At 35.8% G+C, this 14,113-nt stretch overlaps 1 protein-coding gene across 2 annotated transcripts in view; it reads right to left on the bottom strand.

The window, feature by feature from the left end:
• Positions 1-14,113, bottom strand: part of PSEN1 (presenilin 1) — a 59,337-nt gene that overhangs the window by 33,436 nt on the left and 11,788 nt on the right. For both annotated transcript variants that reach the window (XM_039883714.1, XM_039883715.1), the window contains 2 exons: positions 3,501-3,754; positions 1,320-1,461 (listed from right to left, as the gene is read on the bottom strand). In XM_039883714.1, coding sequence (XP_039739648.1) covers positions 1,320-1,461; positions 3,501-3,754 — 396 coding nt within the window. The remainder of the gene's footprint in view (positions 1-1,319; positions 1,462-3,500; positions 3,755-14,113) is intronic.

Here is a 14,113-nt window from a genome sequence, read left to right as displayed (position 1 = left end):
CTAGTAATCAACTAAATGCAAATTAAGACATTTTATTTTGCCTGTAAAAATTAACAGATTTTAAAAAGAATTCAGTGCTGGTGAAGATGGGTAAGACAGACAGTCTCATTCACTACTAGTGTTAAGTACAAATTGATAGTATCATTTTGAAAAGGGAATTTTGCATACCAAGACAGTTAAAAATATGTATATACTTTACCCCAGAAATTCTGTCTAGGATTTTACCCTAAAAAAATAGTGTGAGGAATTGAAAAAGCTCTATGCATAATGACATTCATTGTTTTTCAGAATCATGAAAAACTGAAAACAAATGTCCAACACAAGAGAAATAAGGAGAAGTAAATTATAAGACACCCATTGAGTCAAATAGTATGTAACTGTTAGACATATTTTCTAAGGCTTTATGATATGGAAAAATGCTTACATCAAAGAAAAAACATATATTGATGATTATACATTTTATTTTAACCATGTTAAAAAGAAATACTAGAAGGAAAATTTACAGAAATAAATACTAGAAGGAAACAGATTTCAATATTCGGAACGTTAATATTTATTTATTTGAGAATGACTCTGAAGGTCCATGACTTGTAATAATTTGTCATTTTTTGGAGGCATGAATCTGAAACATGTGCCGGGTAGCTGAAATTCAAAAGTGAGTCACTTAACTAGAGAGTGAGCTAGGGCAGCAGAGGCTGGGAAAGTTGGGCCTGCATCTTTCCTGCACAACCTCCCTTCCGCTTATTTCCCAAGGAGAGAATCAGCGCTACTGCAGGAGAGGTGGTAAAGGAATGGATGGTTACCGATTTAGAAGAAGGAACAGAGCCAGTCACCAATAAGTTTAAACCAGCATCTGAAGGTGGCTTGACTGTTCTGTACTCAAGGATGAAAATATGAATTTTTAAGTTACATATTATTTTATGGGGACAAATATATTCTATAATGCTGTTTGTGAATGAGGGAATCCCAAAGGTCTTAGGATATATCCCTTTGGAATGTCATATATGCACCGCAAATCAAAATGTTAAACTGTGATAGTATAACTGAAACTAAGACAATATTGTATGTTAGCTATATTTTAATAAAAATATTTTTAAAAAACCATTTAGATTGTGATATAACATGAAAACATTTGTTTTCCATTTATACCTTTTTGTATTTTTCAAATGTTGCACAATGAGGTGGAAAAAAACTAAAAAGTAACTTAGTTCTAGAATATTAAGAACTTTTTCTTTACTAGGCCAAATAAGATATGCGACAGGAAAACCCAATCATAAAAAGAACGTGGTGGAAAGCAAAGCTCTGTCTCTCATGCTCACCTTATAGCACCTGTATTTATATAGAGCGACCAGGAGAATAGTCATAACAACAATGACGCTGATCATGATAGCAGCATTCAGAATGGAGTGCAGGGCTCTCTGGCCCACAGTCTCGGTGTCTTCTGTGAATGGGGTATAGATTCTACAATAAAACAAAACACAAAAGCCCCAGTAAGTGCTGATGGATAGATATCCCAAACCACATACCCTATCTAACCACACAGTTTAGTTTCCTGATTTAACTGATACCTTATGTCACTTTTCTCCATCTCGTCAATCTAGCCAAGAAATTTTGCCCTAAGAAAAATAGCTATCCTCTAAAATAAGTGCTTCAAAATGAAAGGAGATATCTAAAATATGGAGAGGTGGACTTGTGAGCTATATGCTGCAATAATTACCTCATCAAATGTTCTTTCTCCACAGCTTGTGATTTGCTAAAGAACCGGATTCTGCCACGTAAACTACCCAGGCTACAAGTGGTTGTCAGAGCAAGGTAATATGGCTTATAATTATTATTTTTCATCTTTAGGGTGATTGCAACTGGAATTGCTTGAGATAAAGTCACATGCCCATTTTCTCCTTGTTTCTCATTCACATAAAAACACTTTTACGCTAGGTGCCAATGTTTCCAGCTAAAAGACTTTACTTCTGATTCCGTTATAGTCAGGTGTGGCTGTGAGACTAAGTAATTGCCAATGAGTTATAAGTAAATAACTTGTGTAGAACTTCTAAGAAAGAAGTTAATTCTGCTAAGAGATGTCTTATGTCCTTTCCTCCCAGACTCTTTCCTGCTTCCTGCTGTCTAAATGAAGGCTGGAGCTCTGGTACCCATAATAACCTGGAATACAGACTCTGAAATAACCTAGAGTACAGAAGTTAAAAATAAAAGGAGTCTGAGTCCTTGATGAATGTGAAGCCACTATACCAATCTGGACTATCTCTGCACTATTCTGTGGGAAAGAGATAAAAAACATATATCATTTAAACCAGTAATGTTTTGATTTTTTAGTAATAGGGTCAGCAAACTTTCTGTAACGAACTAGAGAGTAAATATTTTAAGCTTTGTGGGTCATATGGTCTTTGTTGCAATCATGCAACTCTGCCATTATAGCATGAAAGCAGACATAGACAATAGGTAAATGAATGGACGTGGTTGTGTTCCAATAAAACTTCATTTACAAAAATATGTGGCAGGCAGATCTGACCTATGAGCTATAGCTTGCTAACCCTGTTCTATAACACATAACCAAACCTAACTCTAACTCCTACAGAGAATATTCCTCAATCTCTTTTGGCTATTGTCTGTAACCCCTGCTCTTCAATCATCATCTTAGCCTCTCTCCTAAAGGTTAAAAGCTTGGTTTTCAGAACTCTACACAGTTTTTCAGACACTTGCCAATTCCAAATTCTAAAATTCACTTACAGCTTGTTTGAACCCAAGAGTCCTAGAGACAGAACTAGGTGACATATGAATCAAAGCATTTTTCTTGGAGGCAAAGGGCTGACACCAGCACATCAGAGAATCTACATGACAGTTCCCCCAAGAATCTAGAGAGTACCAACTTGTATTAATTCTTCATCCTTTCAATTAACGACTTTTTTGGCTGAGCATTTATTACATACCTCGCCCTGGAAACAAAGTATGCTGATAGGACTTATAGTATATAAGGAAACCAAGTATTAAATAAATAATGTCAATAAATATATGTATTTCCTTATTGTTACAAGTGAAAAAGAACAGGTTGCTATGAGAAAGAATACCAGAAAGTACCTAATTCTGCTGAGAGAATCATGGAAATTATCTGTAGACTTAACATTTAAGCCAAAGTGAGAAGAATGATAGGAATTAATCTACCTAAGTTAGCAAAGGAAAGAACATTCCAGGCAAAGAACAATGGTACCACTGGCCCTGCCAGTGGGAAAGATTACTATTCAAGCCTTTACCTGCTCAATTCCAAATAAATTCAGCCCTTGGTGACACCATACAGGAAATATAATTTTGTAGCTTTAATTTTCTCTACTTAAAGTAGTAAGTAATAAATAACCCCTCACTCTCTCAGCTTCTGACTGGAAGAATTCTCTTGCCTTCATGCCCCTTGAGGTGATGCATCTGAAGTGGTGATAACATGCTATGAAGAAAAGCTACAGTGGCCTTGAGAATAAAGCAACACTCATACATACAGCTGCCCATCCTTTCGGGTATAAAAGCTGACTGATTTGATTGTAGCCACCACTACCACCATACAGAGAGTCACGGGGACAAAGAGCATGATAACATGTTTGGCGCCATATTTCAGTGTCAGCTCCTCATCCTCTTCATCATCCTGCTCCACCACCTGCAGTGCGTTACCCTGGGGTCCGCCATTAGATAATGGCTCAGGGTTGCCACGCCTCCGCCTTTCGCTGCTGTGCTCACGCCGCTCTCTACTGTCATTCTGAAAGCATAAGAAAAAGTTTTTCAACAAGTTAGACTCTCAAGAGAATCAAGGTATTTTGTATCAAAAACAGAAAATGTAACAGTTGGACCTGAGATTATCGATAGGCTCATCACTACTTAAGTTCTAAAAATCTAAGGCAAGAAAGAACCAATATATTAGAAGTGTACAGCTAAGAAGTCTAGATTATTTACCACTGTTCACTGAAGGACCCCAGGTCCTCCCTCTCACCTAGGTCTTGGCTTTCCTCATTCTCCACTTCCATTCCCAGCCTAATGCAGGGTACACTCATCCTTCGAGGTTTGACTTAATGCTGACACCTGCACGAGTAATTACACCTATTCCAAATTAATGTTTTCTATCTGTGGTTTTATACCAGTGATACAAGAAACTATCTCACCTTCATTATTAAAGACTTAAAATCTTACTGATGTAGAAGGGATATCTCTGTATTATTTTGCACAATTGCATATAAATCTACAATTATCTCAAAAAAGTATTCAATTTAAAAAAAAAAAACCTTTATGGAGAGAAACTAGGCCTTGAATGATTCTTACATCCCTGCCCCATTCCCACTGTACTCTGTACAGAGTTAGGGGACAATAATACTTGATGGATGATGGAATGAAATGAGAACCTTTCTTAGATTCTACTTTCCTCAGACTCTTAATCCGAACACCACATTATTACCTGTATCCTTATCCTGGGTTTCACCTTTCCTATTCTTCAAGCTTAATATCTTTTTGGGTATCACTGTTCATATCTAAAATTCAGTTTTTGCAAAGGATAGAATGAATCCCAGGAGCACTAACAACAATAAAAATAATAGTTAACAGGAAAAATAACAGGTACTCCTCCTCACAGATAATAGAACACAGGAGATAAAAGTCGACTGATAGTCACTGTCGCTGGTAAGATGTAATCGGCTTGGTTAAGAAAGGGTTCTCTTGGGAAGATACTGTGAGAATATGCCACTCTTGTACCTCAGTTTTGACTACAGAATATAACTAAGTATTACTATAGAGTATTACTGCTGAAGTTCATTAAAAACATATTACATACTTAATAGCTTATAAATGATTACAATATACAAGGGATTAATACGTACTTTACATTTAATTCTCACAGCCACCCCATCATCCCCACTATAAGGTTAAGGAAACAGCCACAGCCAGCAAGTGTTACAGAGTGGGTTTGAACCTGGGTGTGCCTGATTGCAGAAATCAAGTTCTTAACCATCTTAATTTGCTGTTCACAAGACAACATGGGAGCTCTGCAGACTCAGTGTGGGCTGAGTTCTCTTTCACTTCCCTTTCAATATAACCATCCCACAGGAAGCTGTCAAAATTCTATATCCCAAGTACTCTTCTGTGGTAATACCAAGGTTAATAAGATCTAGATGCTGTCCTTAAGGAGTTCAAAAATTAGTTTTAATACAGAATGAATATATTAGAGATATGAATAAAGTGCTACAGGACTATAATTCTGTGTGGTCAAGAAATATAACACAAAAGGTACAATTCTTGAGCAGAACCTTTAAGAGTGAGTGGAAGGTGAATGGGCTCCAAGCAGAGGTGCCATGAACAGTGACACAGGTGTAAAGGTGAAGTATAAGGCATATGCAGAAAACCAGAAAGTACACTTGAGGGGGCTGGAGAATATGGTTAGTCAGGGCTGGTGGTAGAAAAGGTGAGTAGGAGCAGGTTCTAAAGAAACTTGTTTGTCAAGCCAAGGACTTTAGACTTTGTCCTGTAGGCAACAGAATGTCATAAAAATTGTCAAGGTTGATGAAGTAACACATTAGGTTATGTTTCATTTTTAAGAAACTTGACTGAGTGGCGATGAAAATAGATGTATGAGATATTTCAGAAGCAGAACTGACAGGACTTTGTGGCAAATTACATGTAATGGTCAGGAAGAAGTCAAGGACGACTCCAGGTTTCCAGAATAAGAGACTAGGAAGGATGATGGCATTGATAGAGATAGGGAACACAAGAAGATGAGCAGGCTGGAGGAGAGGAGAGATATTTTCATTAGGGAGATAAATAGGTGAATTTCAAGTACCTGCAACCAGGCAGGAAATTCCAAAGGCAGTTGATAAGAATTTCAAGTTCAGAAGAGAGCTGGGGGAAATTATTAGCTGCTACTGCTATGGAAATGGATGAAATCTTAGGGAGAGAGTAGAGATGGGAAGTAGGAATAGTATGAACTTGTTGGTCATTAATATACTACAACAGCTGTGAAAGGAAAAATACAGAGTGAGATGATGAAGTGTGACTAACCCTCTAAGCTTAAGCAGCAGGTGACAGAAGAAAACCCAGCAAACGGGATTAAGAATAGGGGAGAGGGAAGAAAACCCAGGAATCAATGTATCACAGAAGCCAAAGGAGAAGCACATTTCTAAAAGGTATCATCACAGTCAAGCAGACTGAGAGCTGAAAAGTCAGTGAATCTGACAGTGGGAAGTTCACCAAACTCTTTAGACAAGTAAAACAGGAGGGAAGTTAGATCATAAAGCGTAATGAACTGAGAAATGAATGGAAATTGAGAAATTAAAGGCAATCACTGTTTGAAGAAAAAAATCATATGACAATAGAAGGGATTCAAATTGGAAAAAGTTATTTTAGGGATGTTAGAGTCTTGAGCATACTTTTCAGGTCGAAGTACAGAGTTAGGATTAGAGGAAGAGACTGACATACAAGACAGTGAGAAAACTAATGGAACAGGGGAGGGGATAAATGGAGGAGAACAAAAGAAGAGAGAAGAGTTGGCCTTACAAAGGCACTGCTGCTCTCTACCTCAGACTGGAGGTCAGGAAGTGCCTCTTTGACCTCACAGAGAAAATATTCATGAAGACTCACACTCTATGAGGAATGGAAAGGAAACTAACTACTCCAAATCACAAAAGGTAGAAATATGTACACCAGTCACCAAGAAAAATAATTTTTGCTGAACACAAGTCACTAGAGTGGCCAAAGTCTAGCAGGAAGGAAATGGTTATGAGGAAGGTAGGATCTGGAGAGCAGAGGCATAGTGTCACAGATAGCTGAGGGGCAGGAGAGTTGAGGACATTCATCCTTCTATTTTCTTGGGAGGAGGTGACTAAGCCATATGCTAAGAGTGTTATGTTTGCAGCTAATGCTCAGTCAGCAATACAATTGTGACCGACTTAATGGGTTGATTTTCAAAATAAACTAAAAGTAATAGCTCTCTTTATATAATATTTGATAATTTACAAAGCATTCTTACATTATCTCATTTATTCTTTTCACATGTTGAAAGGTTCTGATGAACATGAAAGCAACTTGTCCAAAATCTCACAGCCAGAAAACAGCAGAGAGGCAGGAAATGAATTCAAGTCTCTTGCTTCAAAACCTGTGTTCTTTCTATGACACCACAGCTGTCCTATTAAGCTACAAGAACAGTTTAATTGGGTATATCTAGCATGAAAGAGGCAATCATAATATGCACATCCACATTACTCAGCTGGATGTTCTGGTTTATAATGAACATTAGCCAACTCCACCCTGACTTCCCCACAAAGCTGATATGGGATACTAGAGCACTGTTTTTCTCTCTCTCTCTCTCTCTCATACATGCACGCACACACCCTTCTTTTTTTTATAGTACTTTGAATACTATTTTTAAAACTATGTTTCCTTTTTTTAACTGTAATTTATTAAACAGGTAAAACATTCGTATGGTTCTAAAGTGAGAGTATAAAACAGTGTACAGTAAAGTCTCTCACTGAACTATCTATCTACTTAGTTTCCTAATCTCCCAGATTACCTCATTGTTCTCTGCAAATCCTACCAAATTTCATAATGTACATACAAGCAAATACAAATACATATTCTCATTCTGTCTTTTCACACAAATGTCCTGCACTTTGCTTTCTTTGCTCAACTGTATCTTAGAGATTTTTTATTCATCACTACACAAAGAACATTCATATTCTTAAAAAAAAAATTAACCAACTACATAGTCAGTGTATACCCTAATTCATTAGGCCAATCCCCTAACGATGGACATTTAACTTGCTTCCAACTTTTTGCCATTACAAACACCACTGCAATGAATGCCCCTATTAAGTTTTTTCACATCTGTGGTGGCATATTTGTAGGACAAAGTGTCTGAAGTAATTGCTGGGTCAAAGTATAGATGCATTTGAGATTCTGATATATATTGCCAAACTCTCCCTATGGGTTATACCAATTTAAAGACTCAGGGACTCAGTAACGTAGGAGAGTGCCTATTTCAACAAGCCCTTGTCAACACAGTAAGCTTTGAAATGCTACTGAAATGTACATAGTTAAAAAAGATTTATTAAGACCTAAATAAATGTAAAGATATACTGTTCATAGACTGAAAGACTCAGTATTACGAAGGTGCCAATTCTATCAAACCCATCGCACCCTGAACTGATCCATAGATTGAATGTAATCTCAATCAAAATTCTAGCAGGCTTTTTTTTTTTTTTTTTTTGTAGAAATAATTGTAAAATTCATATGGAAAAACAAAAGACTTAAGATATCCAAAAACAACTTCAAAAATTGAAGAACTAATGCTACTTGATTTTAAGACTTCTTATAGAGTTGGAGTAACCAAGAAAATGTAGTATAGGCACAAAGATGGACAAAAAAGGTGCAAAGGCAGTTCAATGGAGAAAGGACAATCTCTGTCAACAAATGCTGCTGAAACAACTGGATATCTAAATGGAGAAAAATATACTTTGATCCATACTTCATACCACATGCCAAAACTTACACTCACTACACAGACCTAAATGTAAAACTTAAAACTATAGTTTCCAGAAAATGTAAGAAAAAACTTTTGAGAACTTAAGTTTAGGCAATGACTTCTTAGATATCAAAAACAAACAAACAAACAACAAAAAAAAACTCCACAAGAGAAAAAATTGATAAAAGGGACTTCAATATCTAAAATGATCTATTTCTGCTCTTCCAAAATCACTGTTAACAAAAAGACAAGCCACAGAGTGGGAGAAAATGTCTGAAAACCTATGTATCATAGGGGACTTGTATACAGAATATATAAAGAACTTTCAAAACTCAGTAAGAAAACAACAACCCAATGAAAAAACTGGGCAAGAGATTTGAACAGACAGTTCACCAAAGATATCAGGATGATAAATAAGCACATGAAAAGCACATTTAAACATCATTATTCAGATAAATGCAAATTAAAACCACAATCAGATACTACTACACACCCTAGAGAATGATTAAAAAATTAAAAGGACTGACCTTACCAAGTGCTGACAATGTGGAAGAACCAGAACTCTCATACACTGCCGGTGCAAAATTACACAACCAATTTGGAAAATTGACAGCATCTTAAAAAGTTAAATATAGAACTACCACATTGCATCATATTCTACTCTTATGCCTTTACTCAAAATAAAAAAAAAAATATGCCCATTCAAAGATTTGTACATGAATGCCTTATTTGCAATAACCCAAAATTGGAAATGCAAATATTCATCAGAGTGAATGGGTTAAAAAAATGTGGTATACCCATATAATGGAATACAATTTATTTCAGCAATAAAAATCAACTACTGATACATGCCAGAACACTGATAAATCTTGAAATAATTACGCCGAAAGAAGCCAAACAAGAGTATGTACTGTATGATTTCATTTATATAAAATTCCAGGAAATGAAAACTAGAGTATAGTGACAAAAATCTGATCAGTGGTTACCTGGGAATGGGGAGCAGTTTGGGAGGTGAAAAAGGAAGAGATTACAAAGGACTATACGGAAACTTTTGATGGTTATGTTCATGATCTTGACTGTGGTGGTGGTTTCAAGGGTATATGCACATGTCAAAACTTATCAAATTGTATATTTTAAATATGTGCAGTTAACTGTATGCCAAGTATACCTAAATAAAGCTGTTTTTAAAAAAAGGATCTTTCTCAAAGGGGTATGTAGGTGAATTGAATACTATTAGATGATGACACTAGAACTACTGAGGGATTTCCAAAATTTGAAAAATCTTAGTGGCTAAATATTAAAATAATGATTTATTTTAAGACTAATTAAAAAACACTTTTTATAATGGAAAAAGTTAAAATACTGTCAAAAGTGTTTAATGAAAAAAAAAAGGGTATAATGAAGCCCCATGTACACTTGACTTGGCTTTATCAACACAGCCAATCCTATTCCACCTATTTTCCCTCCCACTTTGCCCCACCAGTATTATTTTGAGGCAAACCTGGACATATTTCCTTACTAAGTATTTTGGCACACATTTCTAAAAGACAAGAACGTAAAGGGCTTTTGTGTGTGTGGCTTGGTAATTCATTTCTTTATGCCTTTTAAAAAATATATTTTTTAGAGCAGTTTTGGGTTCATAGCAAAACTGAGCAAAAGTTCCCATATACCCCTTGTCCCCATACAGCCTTCCCCTAACAACATCCTACACCACAGCGGTACCCTTTTACAATCAATGAACCTACAGTGACATGTCATTAGCATCCAAAGTCCACAGTTTACATTAGGGTTCACTCTTGGTATTGTATTCTATGGGATTTGAAAAATGTTACAACATGTATCTACCATAGTACCATCCAGAATAGTTTCACTGTCCTAAAAATTCTTTGTAGTCTGCCTATTTATCCTTCCTTTCCCCCTATATCCTGAAACCTGATTTTTTCACTACCTCCGTAGTTTTACCTATAAAGGCTATTTATAAGGTTCAGAAAAACTGATGTTGTAGTCATTATAAATGATTTCATTTCAAGGGCAGAGGGAAGGATTACTCACTATAAAAATGTTGCAAGTTTCAGAGAGGGTGGGGTCCTACTGGAAGTGGTGAGTCCATGGGAAGTGAGTTCCTATGAACCCACATTCTCCAGAGCTCCTACACCATTAAGTCAGAGGCTTAATTTCAATTTTCTCCTTTCACCTTACTTCAGAACATGATGCAAGTACAGGTCCAGTCACTCAAGGCATGTGGACCCTCAAGTAGTGAGAGTATTTCTCAAACAGCAAAAATTGTTTTTAATTCAGTGTAGTACCTGCTTGTTTTTTTAAACCTTGTTTTCTGCCTACCTTTTTTCTTAAGTTTTATTTCTGTAATTAAAATGTAAATGATAGTCTCTAAACATTTTCAAGACATTTTTAAGCGTTATAAACGGTTGTTTATAACGTAGAAAGCAAGTGTCCTTCCTAATCTCTGTCCCACAACATGAATATGGTGAAAAATCTGATGTACTTTTCGAGATTTTGAAAGCCTTGTGCTGCAATTTGCTTTTGTCACTTAATATCAGAAACCTTTCTATGCCAGTACATATAAATATATCTCCAACTTGGTACTACGCTAAGTGAAAAAAGTCAGACAGAGAAAGACAAATACCACATGATTTCACTTATATGTGGAATCTGAAAAACAAAATAAAACAACAAACAAAACAAACTCACAGATACAGAAAACAAACTGATGGTTGGCAGAGAGAAGTGGAGGGTGCTGGGAGGGGGGGTGTAAGAGGTGAAGGGACTAAGAAGTACAAATCGTCAGTTACAAATAATCATGGGGATGTAAAATACAGCATGGGGAATATAGTCGATAATATTGTAATAACTATGTATGGTGCCAGGTAGGTACCAGACTTATCAGAGGATCACTTTGTAAGTTATATAAATGTCTAACCACTATGCTACACACCTGAAACTAATATAACATCGAATGTCAACTGTAATTAAAAAATTTTAAATATGTACTTCAAACTTAAATAGCAGCACAGTAATAATAATTATGATAATAACTACTAAGATTTATTGACCATGTCAAACACTAGCCTATGAGCTTCAGGTGAGTATCCTCGTTTAATCCTAATAAGACTGACTTTATTAATATTATAACATTCAATTAACAGATAAAGAAACTAAAGCTTAGAGAGGCAAGGTAATCTGCCAAAGATCACAGAGCTAAGAAGTTTTACAGCAGAGATTCTAACTGACTGTTTAGTCATTAGATCCTACTATTAGCCATTACTTTAAACTACTGACTGGGTAAACCATAAGTAACATAAGATTGAGTTTATCTCAAAATTCTATCACAAATAATGCTTCGATAAATATCTATATTTCTTGGCACTCTTGTGATAACGTCTCTATAGGATAAAATTCTGAATTGAAAATGCTAGGTCGAAAGGTATGTGCATTTCTTAAATCAAATTTCCAAATTATCTCCGAAAGGCATGTGGATTTGCAGACTCAACAGACAACATGCCGCCAAATAAACATGAATTCAACTCTCATGAAAAGCATAATTTCCCCCACACTTTCAGTAGCAATGGGTATCAATCCTTACTCACTGATAGGTGAAAACTGAAGTTTTCATTTCTACATCTGATTATTAGTAAGGCTGATCAACTAGTCTTTTCATATATTTAGTGCCATTTTTATTTCTTCTTCTTTCACCATATATATTGCTCAGAGCCTTTGGTAATGTTGTTACTGAGTTGTTCGTGTTCCTTTTGATGTCATAAATTCTTTGTACATTAAGATATATGTCATTATGCATTATAAGCCTCTGCCCAGTTTGTCTTATGACTTTGTTCATGGTCATTTTACCATACTTAAGTTTATAATTTTGTATTGCTGAATATGAACTTAGATGATTTTATAAGGAAAACAACTTATTCTTATAACATCACAAATTGCAATGTTTTTCAACATACACACATATGTACATGGCTAAAATGAATGTTCACAAATACTGTATCTGTTCCATCTGATATTATTTCATACATACATTCCTATGCAATAACAGTCAACATGCCTAAAAAGTTACAATGTATTCCATTATGTTGATATATTTATAGTCTGCATATTATTTACTTACTTAAAATGAATAATTTTAAGAAAAAGTATCAATCCTATGAGACTTTATGGATATTGCTTGGATTTTTACATTTAGAAATGTGAGGCTCTTAAGCTTGCACTGGAGGAAAAACAAGAAGAGTATCTTAACTGAAGAACTGGCAAGTTATGTGGAAAATTTGAAAATATTTATTAATCATAGGCAATGTTTCCAACACACAAAACTCCATCCAGCACCTGCCCAAGCTTTGTGATTCCTTGGAGTTAGAGCTTTAACCATTACTCTAACGTCAAGGAAGGCTGCCATTTCCCTGAACAGTGAACATTAACTGGCTAGAGATAATATTTAACATTTACGGGGCTATTGTGTTAGGCTTGAACCTGAGTTTTTAAACAATTAAGATCTGTGCCAAAGATTTCTGACTTTACTCAAAAGCAAGCACGTTCCTCTAGAGGTCAGCAAGACTGAATTTTTCTCCTTACTTCATTTTTACATAACTGGGAGAACAAATTCATTAGTATAAACATTAGTTAACACTATCAAAGGCTGGCTGGGCCTGTGAACCCAATTCGGTTTAAATTTACATCACTCATTTATTTTTTTCTCCTCAAGGTCCCAAGAACTTAAATACCACTTTAAACAGCTTATAGGTTTGCTTTCTGTTTAATTTTATAGGATCTCTCATACCTAAAAGTGAACCACCATCATCTAGAAAATGAGGTTATTGCTACCAGTCTATGATTTGCTAACAACATAAAGTTCTTTGCATTTAATGTTTTGAATTCAGAAAAGATACTGCAGATGACCTTCATTTATAATGACCAGACACATTTTAATGTTATAAATTTGGCAGCTGATGGTAACGGATTTACATAAATGTTCCTCAGCAATTGCTTTATAGAGAGGATCATTATTGATCTTCCAATGGATTACTCTTCTAAGGCTTCTTTTTTAGGTGATAAATGACTGACTTTTTTCCATTCTAAATCAAAAAGGCTATTGACAACTTATTTCTTTAAGGATTAGAAAATGTGGGTCAGAATAAACTAATATGAATAAAAATAGTATGGACAAAAAAGGGGCCAAATCCTAAACCTGACAAGCTTAGAAAGGCCAGCATGGTGGGCCCTACAAACTCAGAGAGACCAAAAGTAACCACATAAATGGTCTGAACATAAAAATTGCTAACAAAAAGGTCATGGCAAGTAGTCATATCCTGGGCCCGTAGCTTCCTTGACAAAGGTCAATCAGTTACCTTAAGTGAGCCTGTCTATAGTCTTTTTGCATCTAAGATATCTCTCTCTTGGAATGTCAGAGTAATCCTTTTCTAGACCCCTCGAGGCACAACCTCTGCACCAGAGCAGGAGGCCACAGAACCCCTCACGGGTTATTTTGTTCGCCACCCCGCCCCCGCCCCACCGCCTTCCTGCATACCATCTCTATGTGCTATAAATGTTAATTATCAATTCTCCTGTACCCACCAATGTAAAAGAAGTGTGTCTCTC

This window comes from Pteropus medius, unplaced genomic scaffold (genome assembly GCF_902729225.1).
Source record: "Pteropus medius unplaced genomic scaffold, Ma_sr-lr_union100, whole genome shotgun sequence".
Taxonomy (NCBI): Eukaryota; Metazoa; Chordata; class Mammalia; order Chiroptera; family Pteropodidae; genus Pteropus; species Pteropus medius.
This window is presented reverse-complemented; position numbering and strand designations above follow the sequence as displayed.